The sequence below is a fragment of the Oryza glaberrima genome, chromosome 10 (assembly GCF_000147395.1).
Source record: "Oryza glaberrima chromosome 10, OglaRS2, whole genome shotgun sequence".
Taxonomy (NCBI): Eukaryota; Viridiplantae; Streptophyta; class Magnoliopsida; order Poales; family Poaceae; genus Oryza; species Oryza glaberrima.
Window position 1 is genome coordinate 21600323 of NC_068335.1, and position 26080 is coordinate 21626402.

The 26080-nt window shown below is 37.7% G+C and overlaps 1 protein-coding gene across 2 annotated transcripts in view; it reads right to left on the bottom strand.

The window, feature by feature from the left end:
- Nucleotides 1-297: 297 nt before the first annotated feature.
- Nucleotides 298-26080, bottom strand: part of LOC127786357 (uncharacterized) — a 32133-nt gene continuing 6350 nt past the window's right edge. For both annotated transcript variants that reach the window (XM_052313736.1, XM_052313737.1), the window contains 53 exons: nt 25952-26041; nt 25564-25879; nt 25349-25453; nt 25174-25269; nt 25026-25093; nt 24628-24748; nt 24370-24546; nt 24066-24275; nt 23017-23126; nt 22350-22446; nt 22042-22140; nt 21816-21965; nt 21671-21745; nt 20841-21332; nt 20379-20711; nt 20166-20297; nt 19904-20017; nt 19635-19819; nt 19445-19553; nt 18635-18778; nt 18216-18506; nt 17439-18092; nt 17094-17282; nt 16055-16158; nt 14995-15284; nt 14815-14899; nt 14415-14732; nt 13986-14327; nt 13419-13905; nt 13096-13259; nt 12123-12282; nt 11709-11969; nt 10469-10657; nt 10314-10356; nt 10028-10152; nt 9000-9920; nt 8852-8925; nt 8414-8756; nt 8234-8332; nt 8012-8161; nt 7153-7334; nt 6563-7072; nt 6013-6190; nt 5785-5921; nt 4865-4991; nt 3827-4048; nt 3389-3748; nt 2412-2570; nt 2057-2332; nt 1754-1954; nt 1593-1645; nt 1367-1475; nt 298-1002 (listed from right to left, as the gene is read on the bottom strand). In XM_052313736.1, the coding sequence (XP_052169696.1) occupies nt 661-1002; nt 1367-1475; nt 1593-1645; nt 1754-1954; nt 2057-2332; nt 2412-2570; nt 3389-3748; nt 3827-4048; nt 4865-4991; nt 5785-5921; nt 6013-6190; nt 6563-7072; nt 7153-7334; nt 8012-8161; nt 8234-8332; nt 8414-8756; nt 8852-8925; nt 9000-9920; nt 10028-10152; nt 10314-10356; nt 10469-10657; nt 11709-11969; nt 12123-12282; nt 13096-13259; nt 13419-13905; nt 13986-14327; nt 14415-14732; nt 14815-14899; nt 14995-15284; nt 16055-16158; nt 17094-17282; nt 17439-18092; nt 18216-18506; nt 18635-18778; nt 19445-19553; nt 19635-19819; nt 19904-20017; nt 20166-20297; nt 20379-20711; nt 20841-21332; nt 21671-21745; nt 21816-21965; nt 22042-22140; nt 22350-22446; nt 23017-23126; nt 24066-24275; nt 24370-24546; nt 24628-24748; nt 25026-25093; nt 25174-25269; nt 25349-25453; nt 25564-25879; nt 25952-26041 (11368 nt within the window). In that variant the 3' untranslated portion in view covers nt 298-660. The remainder of the gene's footprint in view (nt 1003-1366; nt 1476-1592; nt 1646-1753; nt 1955-2056; nt 2333-2411; nt 2571-3388; nt 3749-3826; nt 4049-4864; nt 4992-5784; nt 5922-6012; nt 6191-6562; nt 7073-7152; nt 7335-8011; nt 8162-8233; nt 8333-8413; nt 8757-8851; nt 8926-8999; nt 9921-10027; nt 10153-10313; nt 10357-10468; nt 10658-11708; nt 11970-12122; nt 12283-13095; nt 13260-13418; nt 13906-13985; nt 14328-14414; nt 14733-14814; nt 14900-14994; nt 15285-16054; nt 16159-17093; nt 17283-17438; nt 18093-18215; nt 18507-18634; nt 18779-19444; nt 19554-19634; nt 19820-19903; nt 20018-20165; nt 20298-20378; nt 20712-20840; nt 21333-21670; nt 21746-21815; nt 21966-22041; nt 22141-22349; nt 22447-23016; nt 23127-24065; nt 24276-24369; nt 24547-24627; nt 24749-25025; nt 25094-25173; nt 25270-25348; nt 25454-25563; nt 25880-25951; nt 26042-26080) is intronic.

The following is a 26080-nucleotide window of genomic DNA, read 5'->3' on the forward strand; positions in this document are numbered from 1 at the left end:
TAACTAGTAAATACAAGGAGCTAAAAACCCTACCCCTCTTGATTGACCACCATGGTCTGCAGCTCCCAGCTCGTGTCTTTCTTTACCCTTCCACTTTCCTTCAACCTAGTGATGAACGAGCAATATAAAACTAGCTGGAATCTTCGAAAGTTATGTATTGGAAAAGAAGGGAGCACATACCGTAGGAACAAGCCTTAAGAAAAAAAAAACATGTACCAATTTTACAATTTCATTAGTGCGGACGGTTCCTCAAGAAAACAACCAGAATGACATTTATTCAGTGCTGCAGAACCAGGCTATGCGCCCAACCGCTTACATGCTTTTTATTTAGTGCTGAATAAAAGTACAACCGATTTTACATGTACAAAATTTACAACCCCTTTTCTGCTGGTTGACAAGCAGACGGATTGTTTGGTACAAGTGCTCGACGTACAAGCTTTGACCCCAAGGGTCTGACAAAGGTAGAAGCAGAATAATGGATTACAAATGGGAGCAAATGTAAACCTGAAACTCTCATTTCGGACACATCTTGCACGAAAATGCTGGATCTGTCCTGCTCCTGACTCCTTTCTTACACGCATGTATACGCACCTATGTTATGTACATCACTTTACATGTGTCTAGTGTCTACACTAATGCATGGCATGTTTGCCTCTCATCTCAGGACCTCTCCAATGCTTGCTGGGCATAAGACTCTGATACCTTCTTAGGTTTTAGCTCACACTCTTCTTTTGGCCGCCGCATCGCCATGAATTGCAGTGACTTGCTCTGAACTTGGTAAACATAGCATCCCCATGGGTAGGCATCTGACGAAGCCCATACAATTTGCTCCTCGTATACTGCATCTTCCGCAAATCTCTCACTAACACAGAAGGCAGAGTCGAGAGGGGGCTCCTCAAAAGCAGATACAGCCACGCATCCAAGAGCTACGTATCCTTCAGGTGGCCGTGGAAACCATATTGATACAGGATTCCTGTAATCCTCACCACAGTTTCTCCAAACCTATTATGCCAGGAAAACAATGAACAGAAGTGCACATCCCAACTCTAGAAAATCTATATGTAATTAAATGAAAGAGACCATATAACATTATAATAGCTCCCTTTTTAAAATATATGACGTCGTTAACACAAACGTTTGACAATTTGTCTTGTTTATTTTTTTTGATTTGACGATAAATCAAGTTACAATAAAACAAATGATAATTAAATACTTTTTAGTTAAGACGACTGGATCTCAAAAGGTTAATGACGTCATATATTATAAACAGAGAGAGTATATTTTTCTTTGTTTAGAAATATATTTTTAGCAGAAGCTCAAAATTAAATAAAGTAACAAGGGAGAAAATATCTCATTAAACACTGACCAGGTCATAGCCAAGTGGCAGAGCGAAATTTCCACCCACATTTTTGTAGACAGCAGCAACATGTGGTGGATGAATGCCAACATGAGCAATATCTCCGATTGAGACATACCTAAAATTAAGTTGTTAAATATTTGCAGCAATCATCAAAATAGGATAACTTTATTCGAAGGAAAGCATAAAAACAGGTAAATTAGAGGGACATAAGTCTCATTTCAACATTTCATACCCACTAGGGCAGAGAGGCCTCCAGATACTAAACACCCTTCCATCATCTGCAACCTGGAACCAAAACCACGGTTTATTTTAAACAACACATATCATGAATATAGAAGAACAAAAGATCAGGAAGATTATCTTTTAATCATAAGGTAAAAGTAGCTAATTTACCTGCTTTGAAAGTAGTTTGCATCTGCTTCGAATTTCTTGTTCACTGCTCCACATGTTCTGGAAGTTAACTGTATCGTTAATGAGTCGCTCCTCAACATTACTTGCTGCTCCCCTTGGGCTTAGCAAAGGCCTAGCAAAACTGTGGAACTCCCTCATATCTTCATCAAATGCGAAATATACATCGTGCTGGCCCCCAGGAACCTATTTTGGTTTGGATCAGAAGTATGAGTTCAGTTGTTTTTGTTTTTTGTTTTTTTGCAAAAGCGCGCGCACGTGCGTGTGTGTGTGTGAGAGAGAGAGGACCTTCAATGGTACAACTTTCATATCTGCCTGGTGAGATCTCCACATCTTTCGAATTGAAGAACAAATTAGAAGAGCCTGAGGTTCATGCTCCTCATCAACGTTGCACTTTATAAGCCTTACAAAGTTTTCAGACCTCCTAAAATTCTTCAGATGTATGATTACGTGAGAAGGCCTTTGATACCCAGCTTTTGCCAGCTCCAATGCAAGCACATCTTCCCAAGGAACGTCCCAAAGTATTTTCGAAGGCTTCTTATCCATTTTATCTAGATCCACGCACTACACAAAAAGAACACTGGGATTTAGTAAAATAAATAGAAGCAGTTTACTATGAGAATCAGACAGAAAGAGGCCTCACCTGAAGCAGTATCACTCGTTTGTTTGTTACCAAAGCAACCTTCTGATTTTGTACGATAAAATGATCTTCATAGTAATCTGACCATGCATACTTTGAAGGTTCCCGAAATAAATCTGTGCATGCAAAATATCTGCTAGCCTCTGCTAGGTAAAGGGCCATCTGGACAATTGAATGCTCAAATTAAGTGTATAGCATCAACAATATTCATTGACTGAAGTAAAACCAGTACTATGAAACAAAAACTATCGCTCCTTGAAACAGTTATCAGAAGGCTAGCACATAATGTTAACCATCATTTTCTACTGCAGCATACTTGCAGAACCTACTATGCAACTGTTTATCAAGAAAAACAAATACATCTGTCGTGGGTGGAGGCTACAGGTCTAGTCGGAACTGTTATGGGCTGGCCTAATTCGCACTATCATGTGCTGCAGCCACTCAATAAGGCGGAAATGCCACTCACATGGCAAAAAGAAAGACAGAAGTGATGTAGCATAAAGGCTACTGTTAGATATAAACATTTAGGAGTTGCATTGTAGACAACTAGAAGGAATTTGTACTAGAGATAAGAAGCACAATCTACTGCTTAAAAGTTGTTAAGAGGTAGAAGCCAGCCTTAAAAAGGCTGCTGGCCAGACTAAGAATAACGAAACATGGGATATAAAATTCTTTTAGGTCTCGTCTTCCCTTAATGTCTCTTACATATCTTTTTCTCCTCCCTACCAAGCACCCTCATTCTGATATATCCATAACAATATTTTTTTGCGAGGATTTACATAACACAATTGACGGTGAAAGGAAACTATTTTGAGGTAGAGGTATTTTTAGAGCATCATTTTCAGGAATAGCAGTAAGTTTCAGCAGAACAGGGTGTTCAACAAACTTAAGTGGCAACTCTATTACTCTGTGCACCATTTCGCAAATTTTACATATCTATAATACAATTTCTTAAAAACAAATAAGGGAAAATCATGTACCTGGCCCGCAGCTTGTACTTTGTCGTACTCTCTTATTATACCATCTCGGTGTATAGCACGAGGATCTCTAATCCTCTGAGGGGCATGTTTATTATTCAGAATATCCACGCATCTCATAAAGCTGGCACTAATTCCATCAACTGTCAATGAGAAGAAATCAAAGGCCCCACTTAAGGGTTGGACAATAAACCCCACAAAAGCACGGCCAAGACCATGTGCAATGCCAATTGCACCATACTGTCGGGCACTCTCGACTGGCTTTCTTAGAACACCAGAAACCCCAAAAGCCAAACCTTGAGCAAATGCTTCAGTCCCTTGAACTAGTCCATCACCAACACCAGTTATTCTCCTTGACCAAACCTGAAACACACTTAACTTGAATTGCCTGGTGTGGTTAATATAAACAGGGATGGTGAACCACCAGAGCAGATGTTTTACCTGCTTTGATCTCAGCTGAAGAAATTGCCCATCAGTAGAGAGCTCTGCAAACCCTTTACTAAGTGATGACAAAGTTGATTTTGTCACTCCAAGAAAATCTACTGAAAATATTAGGTGCAGAGGATTGTGGATCAGATCTCTCTTGATTCGGTTCGTGATTGCGGGAATGATGGAACTCTTCCGCATGTAACGACTTCTGTGCATGACCTTACGCAGATGCACCTGAGGCAAACATCAATGGAAGAATTTTCAGTTCATGAAACTAAATAAGTGACTGCAAATACATTCGATAGTTCAGAAATGAACTGTTAGAAATAAAAACATCTGCAAGATTAACCCTCTTATACTGGTATCCTACATTGTTTAGATAGAATACCAAAGGTGAAAATTGCTTCTGCTCTCAGCACCAGGGTCAACGTATTCAGCTCAGATCGTCATTCAAGAAATAAAAGCTAAGCCATTAAGCTTGCTCTTGATTACAGTAAGCATGTCCAGTAAGCCTAGATATCGTTATCTTCTTTATGAAACCACACCGACGCAGCTCATGGTTTGATCTATCAGTACTACTTGACTTGCACCCAACCAGATGAAATATTCTTGCACAACCAAAGTTAAAACTTATTTAAAGTCAATGGGACAGGAACCACCGAAGAACACTCTATCAGATTGATCTGCTATGAAAAGAGTTATCCACCACACATGATAGCCTACACTGATGCCACCGAGAAAAAAGGGGAATTGATTTTTAAATAAATAGGCAAGTGGGTGCTGACAGTCACTAGACAATATGGCACACCTTTCCCTTTCTATAAAAAGGAGGAAAAAGAATCAAGAAGTTTCAAACAGTTTTGATGTAGTGGCATTGAACTTCATAAGTTACTCAAAGAGTACTAGATTCTGACAAAACTAGCACAGAAAGATCTTAACTTATCTAACTGGGATAAGGCAGGTAATAGCCAAGAAACATGATGTTTGGTGTATTGAAGTTATTACAGTCTGGTTCTTGAATTCTTTGCCCAGTAAATAACATCATTTTACCTGAATCTTAAGTGCATTGCCTACAGCTGATAGGACAGGGCTCCATATGCCAAGGACACCACGTGGTCTTTGAGTAGGCGCAGTTTCCAGAGATATTTTCAACCTTATCTCCGATATATCAACAAGCCTGTAATTTGTAAAATAATTTGTCAGTATACCATGTGGTATCTGTGTTAACTCAAACATATGTGTACTAAAAGAAGTTATCATATGAACTAAATAAGAAGACCACTACAATGGAGCAGACTACCTGAAGGCAAATAGTTAGCAAGCGTTTTATGGTTATTGATTCTTGTACAGTTCTACCACTGCATTAGGTGGGAGTAGAATGAACACACAAAGTGGAGATGTGGAGTGGTGCTTGTTTAGAGCAGAATAGGTAGAGTGGCCAACAAAAAAGAAAAGGAAGATCAGCTGGCATCTTTCTTGTCCTTTTCTAAGGGTGAAGGCTATATACGGGCCTAGATTTATCTGGATCCATAATCAAAGAGTAGCATATCACACCCATTCTTCAGCACAAAGGATTCTACGAAAGAAAATGAAACTGCAACCAAGTCATACACCACCCACCATAACATGGAAATGCTGATTTCTTTCTAAGTGGAATCAAATTGATATGTGAAGGAAATCAAACTGGCAAAAGTGCTATTTTTACAAGCACAGAGAAACTATGTTACTGAGCCAGTCTTCAAACTAACATCTTAAATCATGATCTGAGTGCTGTTCGTAGAAAACGTAAACCATCTATCTATATCAGGATAAAATGTTCTGCAAATCCAGAACTTCGGATTTTGGTGCTAATTATTAGTGCACAATTCTGCATTAATAACAGAAACAACTCAAATATAAAGATACGTCAGCAACAAGATTCTACATCTAACATTTGCTACTAAATTTTAACAGTGACGTGACTTGCTTACTCTATTCGTATCTCAGGATCCACTTCTGTTACAGTTGAGATGTTGTTGGTGCTGACAAAACGAAGATTGCTGTAGAAATCAACCAATGCCCAAATAATAGGTTCATGAATATTCAACCTCCATGTTTGATCAGTTACCTAGAAAAAAAAATCCAAGAATGTTCCATCTTTAGTATTATAATAAATGGTGTATAGCTTTGCTTCTCAGAAAACTCAGCAACAACATTACCCGGATATAGACATGTGGATAGACTTGAATACCATTTGAAGTTACATTGCTTACGGCGATGTTTGCTTTAAATACAGGATGGTTTGAGTCAGGCATGCTCTCAGTTGCCAAAGCAACAGGCATTATAGACAATGGCAACTGATTATCTAGTTGCATATGGCCAATAATTAACTTAAACCTGAAATATTATATATCATCAGAAAAAACTCAATGGTGCATACAACAATAGCATAAGACAAAGGAGCTAAGAGACTTGTTTCCAAGCTATGCTCGTTCTTAACCATTTAACCATTATTCAGATTGACGGCTACAAAACAGCTGCTCTGGTATGACTAGATCACTAGAGCTATGAATCTGTCTTTACCACATCTTTTGTCAAAACGTCAGCTTCAAGAACTAAATAATTTTACAAAATGAACAACCAAGGTCAAAGCGATAAGTATTTTCAGAATTTTCCAACTGATGGATATGCTCTTTGCTTTAGTGAAAAAAAAATATTTTCATCAACCATGCATAAGTACAAACATAGTTGATGTAGTCGTCACTATACCTGCTAGTGGTACCAGAATTGTAACCAGTCATGTATGAAATAAAAAGCTTCTGCAGATGTAAGTACAAAAGCTCTCTCGGTTTATGATCAATCAAAGAGACTCCAACAACTCCAAGTTCAACAATAAGTTCCAATAGTCCAGCACCTGTATCTGTATCATTTTGCATAACTGGCGAGGCTTGGTGATCACCCAGATCAGATCTGTACCCTCCCTCTTGTCTTCTTGGGTAATCAGCAAACTTCAAAATCTTAACATCAGCGGTCTCAACTATACTGAGCTTGAGGTGATGTTCTCTAAAACCAGCGGAACATTCATCAGGGTTTTCCAGGTCAACACACTGAAAGAAAGTAACATCTCCTTGCTGGATGCTAACATCAAAAGTTGTATGTCCATATGGGTCATCCCAAGAATATTTTTTGGTTGAAAGTGGTTTCACTTGTATCCAAGAATCCTCTCCCAAACCAGACTGTCGAGCACTGATAGTTGTACTACTTGTCCGGTTCTCAATCCTGCATGCAGACATGATAGTAGGGTCATAGTTAGATAAATAAGAATCATGTTTCTGCAAGCCATTAAAATCTCTTACTACCTGATTGGTCCATCTGATGGCCCCAAACGAAATACAATCAAGAATCTTGAACCTTCCTCATAGCCACGTATCTCAGCTTTTATAAATTTCTGGGTACCATCCTGCTTTCTCATTACTATAACAATGGTGTCTTCTTTTACTATATCCAGAGGCTGACACCAGTCAGTATCCACAAGCCGGACCTTCAGAAAAGAAAGTTTGTAATTGCAAAATGAATGCCATTGAATTGTTCAGCCAATAATTTTAAAAAATAAAATGAAGGTAAGTCATGATATCTTGTTGATACTAGAGCGCATGTATAGTATCCTAAGTTCCTAACAAGAGGACAATTACCCTCCTTTTTCCTGAGTTTTGCAGGCACTCATCTTGATATTTGCATGCTAGTCTTCTTTTCAACATAAATGATGTTTTGCATAACCAAACTAATGAGAATGAAAAGTTTGAGATCAAAGAGAGTGGGAGACACAGGGGCATCAATCCATTGCAAGTCTGTCCTTGAGTAAACCATGCATAGTTTATATTGTTTCTGTTTTAAAGTGATAATACTCCATACTGACCATACAGCCACACATTTTCAAATAACAGTGGTTTGCATAACCAAATCTAAGCTGAGAAATAAACAAAATAGTGTGCTAACTAAAATGTACAACATACAGAATGTAGAAAAGACCTACTAACTAAAATATTGCCTAAAAATCCAGAGAACATATAGAACACTATCACCAAATATATTACATGGTAAGAAAAAGATTTGGCTGGAGCAAGTAATGACAGTTGTGTAGTTCTGAACAATGGCTTCATGAAAATTTCATTCATACAAGTAACGTAGCTAGACCTATCATTAAGAGTGACGCCATACCTGCAATTTTTCAGTTCCTCCTGAGTGCATAAAAGAAACCCTCCAGTCATGTGCATGTAGCACCTTTGGCTCATCTTCAGCACTAAGTTTTATGTAAAAATCTTGTCCAGCCCTGTTTGTGAATGTTATGTATGGGCGTACATAGATAACCTGTTGGTGCAGCATGATGATGTCAACTGACTTACACTTGTGATATGAAGCTGCAGATTAACATGCAGTTACCTTTGTTGGAACAGCCTGATATGAGGATGGTTTTGAGCAAAGAAGAATATGTGTGCATTTTCCATCGTCATCATAGGCAGAAATATCAACAGCACCATCCTGAAGAGATAAAAGAAACATCTTAAGAATGAAGCAGTGCACAAGAGAAGGAGATGATGAATTCAAAAAATCGAAGTGAACCATGTCGCCAAGAGGTGATAGTTCTTTGAGCAATCCAAACTGTCCACTCCCATGTCTGCAGGCACTTGCTGAGAGCCCTAAGCCTTTGAAGTTCAAACCAGATGCTATAGTGTATCCTTCAACCAATTCTTCATGGTTTATTTCATAAAGGATTTTCTCGCTCCTTTCTGAACGAGGGCGTGCAAGAAAACGCCTCTTGTCTTTTCTTCCAGAGATATCAATTAATTGCAGGTTAATCGGAGGCAGTCTTGCAAAAGATATCCAATAGGGAACATATATTCTGATAGCTCTTGCCATCAAATAGTCCTCATCGCTGCTTTGTTCAAGTACAATCTGTACAATCCTAAGGAAGAATGAAGACAATAAGAACATGGTAAGTGCATATTTAAAACTGCCTTGAATATAATCCACACAACATTTCCATGTTTGAATTATTACCTTTCAGATAGAGAACTTCTTAGATTAATAAATTTTGATGGAGCTACGGTGGGATGTGATATAGGAACAGGTTCCTTAAAACAGGAAAGAAACATGTCAATACTGATGAAAAAGTTGAGACAACAATTCAAAATATTTTTTTACATACATGTGATGTCCATCCCCCATGTGGAACAAGTGACAAGTACAAAGGATTCCTTGGATCAACATGTTGGACCCTAACCACCTCACCAGGATTTAAGGTACCCTGCGAACAACTTGTATCTTCCTCATCAAGGTGGCTAGCACTAAGAACATAATGTGCAGAAATGGGAAGATAGTATGATAAAGACAATGGTGATCTGATAATGATGCTCCAGTCATATATTGGATTTGTGTGAACATCTTTGCCTATTTCCTTGGCTTCTATACTTAAGCAAAACCATAGCCCTTGAGAAGTACTGGAAGTGCCATCTGATTGCGCACAGAACAGTAAGTTCTCTGATTCATACAGATCAGATACACATATGTCAAGGATCTCCTCATTGCGGTACTCAGTTTGGCTGCGTCTCTCCTGAACATCACTCCAGGAGTACTGCACTAGCTCATGATGATTTGTTGGTCTTAGTTGCAGCGTATGAAGCACAACAGGATTTGAGATACCTGACAGGGGGATTGGAGCAGTAGAACCAGGCTCTAGAAGTCCAACAGAAATGTGATCATCTTTATTAGAATTCTCACCCTGTCCATCTGATTGAGAACTTAGAGAATATCGTCCTTTTAGGCGCAAGTCGACAATAAAATCAGTCGTGTTAGTAATTGATACAAGGGAGCGCATGCTAATATATCTATTGCCCTCCTTGACTGTAGCTTCACTAGCAATCACACAATTGCCAAACCTCCAACATGCTGCTGGTACAGCATAGTTTAGCTTCATATTTGTCCAAGGCCCTTCTTTGGAGGGACTAATTTGAATGTATCCAGCCTTGCTTCTGGCCTGATTGGCTCTACACCCCTGTTTTGTGCTAGCCCTACCAGAAATAAGCACTGCAAATCTTATTTTTCCACTAGATTTAACACTTTCATGTTCCTGCAATTAAGTACATGGAATGTCATGCAATATTTAAAGATAAACCTGCCAGAAGCACAATGTGTACACTCTATTATGAAAACTAACTATTCAGTGCCAGTTCTCACCACTGTTTTGGTTGAAGTAAGACCTCCTAAAGTCAAATCAAATTTTGCATAGTTAGAACCAGAGGCAGAAGGAAGCTTCTGCACCACTTGCTTCAATGGAGTAGAGTAAATACCAACTGGTTGGCCTGTTGGTAAAACATGACATAAAACAAAATGTTTAAGAAAATAAAGAAAAGAAAAGTAAATGTTTTGTATTCTTCTTCTTCTTAATGAAAGGAAGCGCAGTCCTCCGGCGTTTTCAAGAAAATAAAGAAAAGTAAATGTGTTGCACATCAAAACTACAAACCTCCACCAGCATCAAGAACAACAAATTCCAGAACATAATTATCCTGAAAAGGTTTAAATAACAGAATGGAGATCAGGCAGTAGCCATATCACGAGAACAAATACCATGTAAAGTAAGTGCAGCATATTATTTTAGTATATTTCCAATTTACACACCTCGCTTTCAACTTTAAAGAAGAACATTTCATTCCATTCCACCTTTCTTATGTTTTGTGAAGATTGGTCTCCAGCAGCAGCACAGGTACGAGCACTTTGTTGCTGAACACCAGATGCAATACAATCTTCTGAATAGATCCGTAGTGCTACCATATATTCACCAGTGGCTAGTCCTTCACCAACCTTAATCTGGGAAGGAAAGCCAAGTTTATGACAGGCAAATATTTTCCTCGTGCAAGAATAGATGACTTCAACAAGAGTTAAGTACTTCTAAGCATATAGCATAAAGGTGTACACAACAACAAAATTAAGTGAGCCACAATAATCATTCCATATGGAAATACAACATCATAAACGTGGCCACAAGTAGATAGCTATGTAAAGCTTATGTGTTTCTCCTTCAGACGATGTTCAACAACCTCGTAGCAAGTGAAATATTTACCGAAGCTGAATCCAAATGGAATTCGTGTGCTGCAAATAGGTTTTGAATTGTGAACAGAAAAAAATAACCTTCAAGTTTTTTATGATAGTATAAAAATGAGTAATCATTGATAACATGGTAATGTGGGCACTTTTCCTTTAATCTTCCTATGACAGTATCATAGGACGCATGATGTTATGAAGAGGTCAGCATCTCTAGACCTGCAATACTGATTATCGATGCCTGTAACACAAAGTCCATGGACTCAATGGCCTTTTCGATGGTTATGGGAAGGAATGGAATCTATATATTTGAACAGAGTGTTTCCAAAGATTGAAATGTATCTACTCGGGTCTTTTAAGTTTCTCGTATGTTTGCACGTGGACATCCTGTTTTCGCATTTTTGGACAACGGAGACGACATTCAAAATAGAATCACCTACAAGTTACAGCAAAGTTTGCCGAAGCCTGGAACCAAGTGCACCAACCAAATTGCTGACAATGAGCCAGAATAATTGTAATGTTTTGTCCATTAGGTCACAGTACCATGCTGGGGACCAGTAATAACCAACAAGTGATAACGGGATTGGTTCTAGTTTAGAATGCCATGAACATTTGTGCATTTGATAGACATAACAGAACAATTATCAGAGTGCTATTAAGGTGCCAAACGCGAAATGTAATTCAATGAGAACCAAGTAGATGAAAAGAATTTCAACCGCTAACATGTTATCAAGAAACAAGCAAATGCAAATGCAACAAAAAGGAACACTTGTTCATTCAACACAAACCACACAAAATCGAATGCAGAAGAAAGTACCTCAGCATTGGCAATAATAGCAGTAACCATCAAGCGATATAACCTAACAGATCTCCCCTTTAAATGAGAATCCAGAAGATCCCTTGAAGCTGGAACTTTTATAGACCTATCATCCCCAGATGACAGAAGTGTAACATCTGAACTCCTATATTCAGTGGTTCTAATGTATATGTCTTGGCCAAGTTTGTTTTGTGGGATAACATAATAACTTCTTCTTTCGTGCACATCAAGAATCGACCTTTCACTAGTAGAAGACGTTTCCTGGTCATCATAGAATGAAAGAACAGTACCTCAGTAGACAAATGATGACAGGAATGAGGAGGTGCTTAAATATAGATTAATATTGTTTAAGTCTTTTAGGTTATCAGAATTGAACACTGACTATGTAGTCAGAATCGTAAATAAATGGCATACCATCCTGTATAACTCATTGCCAAGGCTAATATTGTTCCAGCTAGCATAAGCTTGTGATAACATGTTTGTATTGGAAACTGATATGTTCATATTCAGATCTCGTGTTGAGGCAATACGAAGTTGCCCTGGAGAACCTGGTGTGTTCATGTCATATTGGTACCTAAGATCATTGCCAGAAAAGGGAACACCAAATTACAAATTAACAACAATTCAACAAAAGTAACGAGTCTTTCATTTAGTTATGTCTAATGTATAATGTTGCATTTCATATGGCTAATGGACCAACAAAATAAGGCAAAACTAATCTGTAAATTACCCAGGTTCAGTAACACTATCACCAGTATCATCATCATCATTATTGTTAGATGAAATGGCTCAAACAATTAACAATAACAAAATCAAAACATGTAAATAACATAATCCCTCCAGTCACAAAAAAAAAAATGTTTGGGACATTGATAGTCTCTACAAAATACAACTTTTACAACTACTGTCCAAAACATATCTTTGACTATGATTTTCTATTATAATACATGCAAAAAGTAAGTAAATATTTAATTTTATTAAAGTACTTTCTAAGACTAATCTATACATCATGTTCTATAGTCTTCAAACTAAATATTTTAAAAGTTATTGATAATCCAACGTCAAGAATCATGGAACCGGAGGGAGTGATTTCTACTACTACAATATACTTATGGAACCCAACAATATTACAATATTATGAAGAAAGTACTTTTGTAACAAATCTACACATATGAATTTCATTTGTCTAATTCGAACACACATGCTCAAAGTTTTGAAAGTTTGACCTATATTTTTTTTCTTTGGATGCAGGGAGTCACCAAAAAGGTATCTTCAATAACATTGTGCTTAAGGCACTGAAACAAACTACCGCCAGACATTGTAAAGTAGGCAGGACAACAATAAGAATCATAATGATCTTGTAGAGTTCAATTCTTGGAACTGTTACCTAAGAAAGCCATCAGTTGGTTCAATGAAGGGCTCCCATGAATTATACTTGTCATTATAAGATCTTGCCGCAAATGACAAACCCACAGTAGCATTTAGATGTTGAGGACCACCATGATAACTAAACCCCACACTATTAAATGATATTCCAAATAATGGTACCATCTGCAAAACGAAAAGGTTGGAAACTTAATATGGCTAACACAAACATAAGTAAATTAATCCGCATGGGATGAATAGTTATAACACCGAACATAAATGGCATAGCCCTGAAACCTCAAATAAATTGAGGAACTTGCTAAAGTACAGTAGCACAAGACTTACCATTCCTCCATAATCATCAAATGAAACTGCAGAAAATGATTTGATTTCAGCATCAATAATTATGCTATCTGAACTGCTGGATGTAGGTGGACCAGCAAGCTTCAGGGCAAGTCTTCTTGGAGGTTTTCTAAATCCACTTCTAACAAGAAATGTACCAACATCATTATCAACGGTCCATAAGCTAAAACTTTCAGATGTTCTAGCACCAGATGAGTCCCACACGCTTTCCTCCGAAAATTGGCCTCCCTTCACCATGTCACTTCTAATACATCTTAAGAAATGCAAGTCCTCTTTCGCTGGTGAACTTTTAGATGCAACACATCCTAAAGCAACAAAACCTGGTGGAGCTTGAGGAAACCAAAACGATACACCCTCAGTACCCCTGTGCTTCTTAATTCTACCAACAAGCTGATAACCTTCAGGAGCTCTGAGAAAGGTATCATCGCCAGAATTTCGAAGTACAACAGCTGAATTTGGTGGCTCATACCTACAACCAAAAAGTATTTTAATTTGAATACCATAGAAAGTTTAGCCAGAAGATCAGAAAGTTGACTGTAAAATATTTACCCGTTAACAGCAATGTCACCAAAGTAAAACATTCCTTCAGACAACATTGGACGCCATATAGATAGTTTCCTTGGTGAAGACATGCCATTATTAGACCAAATTAGTTTAAAGCTTGCTACTGCTTCAAATAGCCGACCTGAGGTCAATGCTGATCTCTCTATCTGCGAAGCATCATTGTGACTATCTTGCCCTATAGAGCTAGTCTTGGAAGAGTCCGCATCATTGAACAGCATATGGCGAAGATCATATGCATTTCCATCTACACGCATATGTGCTGGATCTCCGGGTAAAAAGGAACCAAAAGCATTATCAACCCGCCAGAATGACATATTGGCATTACCGCTGAAAAATATAAATTGAAAAATATAATGGATGTAGAGTTTTGTAGTCGCACAAGAAACTTAAGCTCAAAGGTAATGTTCATAATACCTCAGTGGAATGCAATCCCTTAGGCCACATGAAGAAACCAAGGAAGCAGACAAACAAAAAACTGACGATAAAGGTGGTTCAGCAGTTCCAGTTGAAGAAACACAACCCAATGCAACATAGCCCACAGGTGCTACAGGTAACCAAACTGAGCAGAACCGGTCAACATTAGAAGGCTTGTTCTTCAAATCTTTCTCACTGTGTTGAAGTTCATTTGTTTGTGGAGGTCCAGATCGCCAAACTAGCTTGTATGACAAAGGCCTTTTGACCCTTACAATGTTTGTGTTCAAAGCAAGAACTCCTTTAGTAGGAGAGTCATTCCTAACATGGAATATGATAACCAAGGTTAAAAACATTTCATAAAAAACAAGGAGAGAGATAATATAGTTAAGTAACCAAATACATTGGTGTGAGGAAATCGCCAAAAATGGCATATCCAGATGGAGCACGCGGTCGCCAAAAAGAGTATACTTGATCGCTCGCACCACCTAGAAAAAAGAATCAATCTCCTTAAAACTTGAGGCATCTGAAATTAGTAACCACAAATTAGGAGCATCCAACAACAAAATAACTTCTACCATACCCTGCATAGTCACAACTTTATCAAATTGAGAGCACACCAGTGACATTTTCTTAGATGACATCCTGAGAAATGCTGAAATTTCTTCCTCAACAGCTAAAAACAGCCTCAGAATACTGAAGGAGAAATTCATATAAATCTCAGAAACCAGCAGATGCAAATTTGTCTTCCCAGATGCGTTTGAATATTTCACAGACATGTCAAACGGTTCTATAACTCTGATGCCATTACTCTCCATCTTTAAACCGAGTATGTTTCCACTCATCTCCATACTGTCACCCTTCATTATAAGCCTGTCACATGAATAAGAATAACAACTAACAATCAATGACCTGAACTGCTATTAACATACATAGTACGGTAAGACAAGTACATTAGTTAATGCATTGACAAAAGATGAATATACCTCCCTCTACAAAAAATCGTGTTTTTTCTGGCATGACACAAATATAAGATGAACTGGAATACATCATTGTATGGTCAGATATGTCATTTAGAAGTTAGAAGAAAATTGATGGGGAACAAAATATATGCACGAAAATATTCATAGTTTTTCTCCTATGAAATATCTTTTTGCCATTTCAAGACTTCAAGACAAAGATATATTTTATGTTATTAAAAAGGACCAACCATCGGTACTTTGTGAAAAGCGTTTGAACATGATCTCAACATCAAATTTCATCTGTACTGCATAGTGACGAAAAGAGTATTGCATCTAAATCATGCATTACCGATATTTTATGCCACTGAAATTTTGCAGGCACGATATTACAGTACAAAACCATTTATTTTTGGCATACTTCTGGAATAGCACAATGGAAAATGGTAACAAAAAAAAAAATCCTCACAAACTTCTTACAGAAACTGATGTGGCATGTTATGTGTGCGTCTTGCTTTTTCATAACCACCAATGGATTAGATTCAACGGTTGAGATATTTGTTTGTAAGAATTGTTAGTACATATATCACTGCTCTTCAAAAATTCTTATGTTGAATATTTTAGAGTGGTTTTAAGATAGAAACTGTGAGAACTACTTTATCCAAAGGGTAATAGAGAGCCAACCTGCAAAATGCATCTGTACGGGCATGAATAACCTTAGTTGATAGTGCTAAATTTTCACCAGAACTTCTTGATGTGCTGTAGAAAGTAAGCTCTGGTCCAATAGCCTGGGATAACAATATTCAAGCGTACAATCAACAAATGGGAATAATGCAATGCAGATTCAAAAATCACAACACGCAGGATAAAACAATAACATTAGTGGTATCCTGGTTGTGTTCAGAAAGATTCCACCAGGCAAGTATTCATTGTCAGCTGGAACTGTTTTAAAAACATTGCAGATTTAGATGTGATTATATTAGAGTTCTAAGTTAGTCTTTGAACTATTGCTGATACACATAGCTGGCTTGTGGAAATGTTACTAGTAGATTGATATTCAGAACATGTCCCTTGTTTTTTATCTGCACAAATGGCTTAAATAATGACTTCCTCACAAAGTAAAACCTGCATGCACAATGAAATATAAAAAGTAACTTTAAGCATTTAAACGTAAGCAAAAATGAGCTAGGTGCCCACACTCGAGGTGCGCCTCAGAGAGACTGTCCAACAATTGAGTTGTAACAGATTTATCCCCAGAATCTACAAAAATTCAGGTGTGTGGTAGGGGCTGCACTCATGGGTGCGCTCATGTCTAACATGTAAACTGTAGCCTAAAATAACAGAGCAAGGTGGTGGCCAACTGGCCATGATATTGTTTCCAAATACAAACTGCATTCACAAAGAAAAAAGAGGAATCCGGACTGAATTCAGCACTCTGAAATCCAGTGCGTATTTCCTTATTCACAACAGTAACCATCTGGAACCAATATTTAACTTTCTTTTTAGGAGAAACCAGTAATGAACTAGAACTGTCGAGAGGGATTATTCTAGTTCCAAAATCAAGGGTCTGATCAGGGCAAGAAAACAGAACACACATAAAGCCATCTCCATCTCTCGTTTCAACTTTTACAACTGACTTAGAATCAAGTTTATCTGATTCTAGCCTACAGCACAATGGCCAAGATTAAGTACCTCAGGTATAGCTAGATGTTCAGAGCAATACCTGTATTTCAATTATGAATTCTGTTGATCTATTGGCACTAATATTTTTTACAACATCTTCAGTAATTTCCTCACTGTGAGTAGATAGAAGGCCTTCATTTTCGCTTACTAAGTAGACATGATCATTTTCTGATGCTGAATACCAGCAATTACTGACGAGAGATATACACGAGTCCAAATACTCACCATTCTGCAGCAAGATATTGTGTTGTCAAGCCAAAGAAATATATTGTAAATTACTACTCCCTCTGTTTTTTTTAAAAAAAAAATTTGATGTTGGTAGAAAGAAATGTCAAGTAAAAGAAAATGGAGAGCAAACAATAAATATTGAAAGTGTAGAGCATACCACTATCGTGACATTCCGAAATTGCAACCCCTTACCACAGAGCACATGAATGAATCTTTCAGCACTAGGGCCTGACAGAATTTTTCCCTCCCTATCCCGCAAATATATTTTGCCACCTTTTCCGTCATATATATAGTAGTCGAACTTCTCATTATCAACAATCAGAGGTTTCTGAGGTGAAATACTCATAGTGGAACGCTCCTGATAGTAAACTTGATCACTGAATACCAGTGGAGAAGTCATGTGCAGAAGGTCCTTATCTTCATCATTAGATAACAGACTACGAGCAGATGGCACAAAGAACTCGACAATTGCTAGCAAGAAATCAAGTGCCACAAGAAACTTGGGACGCTGAACACACACAGACACAGTTGACGAAGATTTTCGCAGGATAGCATCAAAAATGAGCATTGAGGGGATTGGCTCAAGGCCTAGATCTTTTTGTATTCTTCGTTCACCTGAATCAAGTTCATTAGGATTATCATAGCCATCAGCAGATGATGTGTCTCTAACTGTTGCTGATTTCCCAATGGCAAGCCTTAACTCATCTTTTGTTCCTTCACGGTCATCAAAAACAGAAAAGCCTTTGAGAGTAGCAAAAAGAAAGCTCTCCTCCCTCGTATTTGATTTATACAGAAGCCATGCGCCACTTGCCTGAGTACAGAAGATTGCATGACAATGTAAGAGTATACTCTACTTGAATCAACTTAACATGAAAGAATCCTAGTATATATAGTATCAATGCGATTCCAAAGCATATTACTCTTGAAACTTTACCTGCATGCTAGCCATAGGTGAGTCCCTTGTCGATCCTGAATGAAGAGAAAGCTCAACCAGATTTATCGAAACAGATATTTTATTAGTTATCCATGTCTCCGCATCTTGAGACAAATCTTGAATACTTTCAGATGAAGAAGATGAAGATACATGAGATTCAGCTGTAGTAGTTCCATATCGAGGATCATCAAGAGCAGGCACAACATGTGGTGTCTCGGAGAAGTTTGACAATGCACATTCAGATATAATTTCATATTCTCGATTGGATAACGCTGCTTTCAGAACATCCACCTAAGAGACATTGGACATGAAAATGGATTTCCCAATGACACAAAAAGACAAATGATAAATTGTTGCTTACTGTACTGAATCTAACCAGGGAGCTTTCATTAAAAATGCACTTAGAGAAAATGATCTACCTTAATTGAAGCCTCCACCACTGGTAACTGATGCATCAGGTCACGTAATGATCTATGGATCTCGAAGGAGAGACCTTCCACATCTTGAATTATAGTTTCACCACACACCATATTCATACCAATAGTTAGATTTATGTCCTTTACCTGCAAAGGTAAGTATGTAACCACAGTTATAAAAACAATTTGAAGGTCCATGGCAGAAAGTTCCATTTCTCCAAGGAAAACAATACTAAGAAATATAAGTTATTTTCTCCCCACAAGTGCTCCTATGTTTCAAGTTGGGTTAATTTCCAAATTCCAATGCCTCCAAAATTAACAAAGCTCTCATGTCCACTGGCTGAAAATTATGCAGGAAAATAACAATATACTTTCTTGTCCAAAAAATATATGTTCTCAACAGATATAAGGAATACAGCGTAATCATCATAAGGAAGTACAATTCCCAGAATCCCACTTATTTTTCTGCTCTGTTCTTATCACCCAACAAGGAACAGCAAGTAATGAACACATCGACACATTTTGATGTAGTTCTCAAGCTCAAAAACTAACATAAACCTGAAAAGGAATATGCTACAACATGTAAAGCTTCTGAAATCTCCATTCCAATGGCATCAGACTAATTATATGGTGTAAGTCATTTCTCAATGGCTAGGCTATCTCCATCTGTTGCCCATGTTCCTCTTTTTTCTTTTTCTTTTTTTTACCATGTACGGTTTTTTAGGTGTCAATTAAAGTTTTCAGTAGGGCTCTCCCCTCAACCTCCCCATCCAAACAGGGAAATAAATAAACATGTTGACACAATGAACTTACCGTAACCGTTAAAATTTCTAGATGAACAGCGCTCATCTCATTCTTGTCACCACCGATCCATTGGAATTTATTTTGGATCTTTATGTATAGAACATCAAGCTCCAAGAAACTGCAAACCAAAGCAAGGCTCTTTAAAATATCATAAAGATATGTGCGTACTATCAGTACATGTCCACAAACCCATCCTTACTCAGAACTATTAGTTTCACGAGGCATAACAATTATAGGCCTACTGAAAGAGACATCCAATTTGAGAGCAGGTGATCCTTCCATATCAGTTTTGCTAACCCACTTCTCTGAGTTAGTTACATTGTCTTTTAGCTTTACAACACTATCAGAGCTCTTAGGAACAAGGCCCATGAAATAATTGATAATCTGCACACAGAGTATGTATGAGAAAAGAGAACACTTAAATCAATGGCAGAAGAGGGAAAATTAGATGAGCACTAAACAGCATACCTCTTGAACAAAACGGTTGAGATAAACAATTCTAACTTCTGAAAGCTGCGCTGATAGACTATAGTCATACCCACTATAGTCTTCGTCATCAACATTGTATGAACTAAAGTCAATCTGCACAAAGAATTAAAAAGTTGTTTGTTTTCTTTCAAGCCAGAAGTAGATAGAAAATGTAAGCATAAGCAGTTATTCCTCAACAAAAATGCATAAGCAGTTACAGCATACAACTAGGGAGTCCATTGAGTTAATCAAATGGTAGTACCTCCACAAAAGAACTTCCTCCTGGATTACGCATATCACAAACCCAAAAGTAGGGATGATTGCAAGAAAGATTGTCATCGCTTATTTTAAGGTTTCCAAGTGCAGCCTCTATACTGAACGACGATGTGAACACCTTAAAATGCCAGGATAGTCATGTATTAGGAAAATCAAATCAAGATCAATCATATCCATTAGAGATAGATGATAATCATACCTTTATATCAGTTGAGAGGTTATTTTGTGATAAAGTAGCAAGCCGGTCACCATTTTCATTCATTAATAATATTTGTGCCTCTGCCATGCTTGATGTTAGATGAAAAACTGTTCTGCTTTTACCTTTAGCCAGTAATCTTTTTATGACTGGTCCTGCTTCCAGATCAGACTTAGGTTCCTCAACCATATTATGTTCTACAGGATCCGATGTTGTATCTTTATTTTTATCAGCATCAGGGACATTTGCAAGGTTGATGGCATTCATAAATTCCATGATTGCAATAACAGTTGGTCGATGACAGAAAAAGGTCAGAGTAGCAACACTTATCACAACCTGGTAAAAACAACAAAAAATCCGTCTGTCACACAATTGGGAGAAATAGTACTATCCATATAAATTTCGAAGTATGTACCCCTTTATGCAATAAAGAATTGCTAGATACTGTCATACTGAGATATTTACCCTGTTATCCAAGTTGTTGTATTGAGGGGACTGCTGATCATAAATCACAATCTGAGCTTTCACAAAACTTTCAAAAGTAATGTCCCCTGAAGTGAATCCGGCAGATTGAAGCTCAATATCTGGCAGCAAACCAGGAATTCGACTGAATGCAGGAGGCTGCAAAGAAGGGAGGCTAGTAGGCAAAAAGTTCTGTGTGCTGAAATAATCTGATATACTCCTCTCATGCAGCATAGGTGTTTCAAATTCATCAAAATCATCTGATGCTTCAAAAAACCTTTCTTCACTGTCACTTTTCTTCAGTGCAGTACCTCTAGGTCCTGCACTATTCTTTCGACTAGGAGTTGGGACTTCATTGGTTTGCACGCTATTGATAAAGGATCTCGCCAAATACCTTGGTACAGGACTACCAGGGTAGTTATACTGATCTTCAATTTCCAGAGATCGCAAGATAGTACCGATTAGTAGATTGCCACCCTTCATTGAGAGTTCAACCTGTTTGTTTCCACAAAAAAAAAAAACGTAGCTTAATGAATCAGTCATATAACAAGGACAAAAGGTAATTTCTTACTCCCTCCATCCCGGAATAAGTTCATTTTTTGCCCCTCTCATTTGTCCCAAAAATAAGTTCATTTTTAAGCAATCGTGGTATTGTGGTATCGGAGTTTATAGAAATAGGGGATGAATGCATTGGGAGTAGAAAGTGCTGAATAATTGCGTTGGGATTTGATAAAGTTGGGGTATTTTAGTCTTTCTGGTTTTGTATTGGTATGTGTGGGATGGGTGAAAATGAACTTATTTTGGGATGGAGGGAGAAGTGAATAAAGAGTTACCTGGCCACCAACTGCCCGAAATTCAAACAAGCTGCTCTCCTTAGCTAGCAGAACTTTTTTGAGTTTGTGGTTGCTCTACAGAAAAGATGAGTCACACCATTGATTCAGATGCAAGTTTACAAGGAAAATTGGGTAAGAGGCACACCTCATATCCACATGAGAAGCAGATCTTTAGCTCATCAAGAATGCCAGCAACGAACAATTTTTCAATGCTAACATCTTGAAAGCTGCCCTTGAAGGAATGGGTCTCTGATGGGAATGCAACTTCAGGAAAGCTGGAAAGTGCGGCAGAACCCTGCAAACAGACTAAATTACCTGGATAGCAATAGGATATAACAAAATTGAACATATGAAAAAGGACCAAAAAGTACCGATGCACGGTATATAGCACCCTGCAAGCGGTTCTGCCATATCCTTCGTGCTTCCTCATTGTCAAACAACATAATCAAAGCGCCAGTGTCTTCAAGAATCTGTACGAAATAAAGTTAATTGGAAGTTTAGAACTATCAACTATGTCACAGGGATTCATGTTCCATATCTACATTAGCCCACACTTGCTTACTGTGTCAATTCTGGCTTGCCATTACTGACGGAGTAAATTATGATACAACATGACTGATTGTAGTCTAATAAAAGAAGTAATTTACAGAATATAATGAACTCAGCTACTTGACCGTTCCTTGGGATTAACTTGGCCAGAATCATGAAGTGCCAGGATATTCTGCACACCACTTGTAAGCTCCATAGGAACCTGATGGACTTGTTTATTACGTAAGCTGTGATTCAACACAAAAGATTAAAGTCAAAATAATATATCCACCTGCATAAAACTAGCATAAAGATTATAAGCCATTTACAAGGTTAGATCAAAGTTATTCTCATCACCATAGATGAAAATGCAATAAATTATTGTATCTTCATGGAAACATTGAAGACATCAAGCCATGTCAAAATATTGTTGTTCTTTCAAGGAAATATTAACAGTGTTCACTCCCTAAATAGTAAATAAGTAATATATGGTAGGAAATCACCAGCACAACACCATGATACCTGAGAAACATCTAAAGACTAACCTACCAAGAATCTTGAAAGGCAACTTACTAAAAGTTGCGATAAAGATCCTCTCCGCAAATATACGCTGAAAACTACTAGTGGCTCATAACAAAAACATTCATAGATATTAACAGTTTTACTGAAACGAAACCATAAGTGATTAACTTAAGGTGTAGTATTTATAGCACTTCCAGACAAATCTATTTGGAATTAAAAATGCATATAGGTGCACTCAACTGTATATTAAGATACAAAAGTCCAAGAGAAAATAAAGCACAGCGAAAGTGTACAACCTGGACCATTGCTTGTATGTTGTCGATGTCGGATTATCAAATACATAAAGAAATGGTCCCACCAGGCGCAGGTACCTACGTTGCCAAGTAGCTTCTCTGTTTCCAACACCCTGATTAAGGTAACAGGGCAAATAAAAGTATTAGCAATGTAAGTATAGATTGATTAAGGTGAGAGAGCAACTAGCAATTTTGTTCTCTCCAACATCCACTTTAAAATAATATACTCCATGTATGCCACATTTCATTTGATGGTATCACCCAACAACAGTGTTTCTTTGCCATGGTCAATTCAAAGCACAGCTTTCAACTGTCAGAACATGCGTAGGGCTGCCCGGGAAAATGAAGAATGAGGTAATAACTAACAAAGGGTTGTCCAGGGAACTAGAAAATGAGGCAACACAGAGAAGCAAAGATGTTCGGAGGTGATGGCCTGTGGCTAAAGAACCTGATTCAGAGTGGCATTCGGCTAAACGAAATGTTAGGACCAGCACTCATCTAAACATCAATTTTGAGTTGGCACCAACAAAATTTAAGAATGCAATCATTAAGATCAGAATACCACGGGCAACATCAGGAAAATCCAGTTGCTTTGAAGTCTATATAACAAGTACTGTATTATATTTCTTTAAGGAATGACAACCATGTCATCATAAAATTGCATCTCAGAAACCTAAGCAAAAAAAGTTCATCACAAGCACCAGGTGAATGCACATATGCATTACAGGTGAATTATGATTAAAAGCAGAGTAAAGCATGTGTCAATTTCAGTATGGTGTTAGTCTCCTATCAAATAAATGAAAAAACGACAATCAAATTAAGTTGGATGTACCGGTTTAATTGAACTCCACTCAGTGAGTTCGTATGTTGACCTCTTAAAATCATCTTTTCTCAAAGATATACAGATCATATGGCCAATTGGCCATTGTTCATTTTTGCAAAATAAGGTCATGCAAAGTTTACTGTGTCTACCCCTAATCCCTTATGCCCCCAGTTCATGATACATGCAACACAGATTACAAATCCAGTTCAAGAGAACAGAAAAGTGCAACCTTCCATGTGAGAAGAGATGACCATCCCTCAAAGTCAGCCTGATCCCACAAATGTGCAAGATCTGAACTGTTTTTGTCGCTATCATTATCTTGAAAAATCTTGAAAATTTCCATTAACCTATGATAGCGTGCTGGAGAGAAATGAAAACCCAGGGATGGAACCCGTACTGCCATTCTTGTAGAAGGGTATAGTGCACTTTCTAACTGGATCTGAACAAAGGAATAAAAATTTATTAATGTCCTGTTGATTATATGTACTGTTATCATATTAACTGTTTTGAGTAAATGAAAACTAGTCGTTTACCTGCTGAAGCTTTAAAGCAATTCCACACTTGTCGATAACTGACAATAAATTTACTTCATTGGATCTTTCATTCCAATGGTAATCACCATCCACTAAAAATGCAGATACATCACTTAGCACTAGATTGAAATTCAGATACATATCCTGCTCTTCTGAAGCACGGGAATCCCATATCTCCTGAAGCAACAAATAAAATCAGTGGCACATTACCCCCAACCATGGGCATATAAAATCCAACTTTCAGAGAGTGCACGTGACCTCCGTCCGAAGAATTAAATTCCCTAGGTCAAGCAAAAGCTTGGTTTCATGTATGTCATCTGGGCGGAACTTTGTCGGAACAGTAATTTTGGGGGCAGCAATATCCAGATTCAGTGAAAATCTACCAAGGGTATTGTGCATCAGTCACCATTCAAGAAGGGTTTGACAAGTAAAATATAACTAAATATTAACTATACTAATTAGCATAGAAGAGACACGTAAGAAATGGAAGAGACAACAGCATAGGAAAATGCAAATCAATTTCCCTTGCTAACAAACATAGAAACAACAAACAGCTAAATCCCAGTTTGAAAATGTATTAATCAGGCTAGTATCCATTTAAACTATAGTTTCTAATGTCCACATCAAAAGAAATTTGTCAGTGTAAGAACACTAACCTGGACTGATCTTTTAGAACCCGTGACATTTGCTGTTGAGCAGTGCGCTTCACTTCATCTAATGTCATCTTCATAAATTAAAAAAATACGGAAGAATTAAATATCTGATCATAGGAATAAGTATTTTACAAATGAATGTTGAATATACCTGCACAGCAGCAGCAGTCTCTATCGCCAGAGTCTGGCTAATGGTAGGGCTACTCTTGAAGAATGCAACGATTTGATCAATAGAATCCTTCAAATACTGCCACAGAACAGGAACTTTAAACATATAATGGTAGAATAAACAAATACACATTAAAGGTTCAAAATGGATAGCTCACAGTTATGTAACAAGGAGAAGCTTTAGCCGTGAAACTCCAGTCCAGTTGCTCATCGAAAGGTTTGTAGGAGAAAATGCCAATAAGAGAATCGGTAACACTTGCACTCTGTCAATTCATATAGATAGCGGCATGTTTGAGTAACTTTGCTGTCAAATGAATTTCAATTTTCAGGTAAAAGCACCTAAAACAAAAATTAGAGAACCAGATGGGCAAACCTCAGCAAGCAGACCATACGGAGATAAAAGCTTGTAGGAACCAAGCTTCAGGTCAAAAATTTTTGCCTCTGGATACATTTTCAAGTTACAACAGAAATCTTCACATGACAGATCAGCAAGATACTCTGAGTTATCGATGATAAGCTTCGATGCATTATGCTTCATGCGTATTTCAAAATAGAACTGCATCAATTTCATATCCTGTTGAACAGGAATATAGTCATCATTTTCTTTGTAGCCAATAATCCTATTCAATCTTTCCCAATCTTCATCACTAAAACTCTTTGAGTCTCCCTCATCCTTTGAAGAGCCAGTCCTGCACACAAAAGATGAATTAATTTCTACACCTTCCACAAGCATAAAGCGCAAGGTTTGTATCCGAACTAACCATCCAAATGACCACCAGGACTGCTGCTTATTTTGTTGAGCATATTGATGTGTTTCTGCTGACTGCTCTACAAACTTGTGGGCCAACATCCTGCACAAATGATAGTAAAAAAAACATCAAAAAACTATA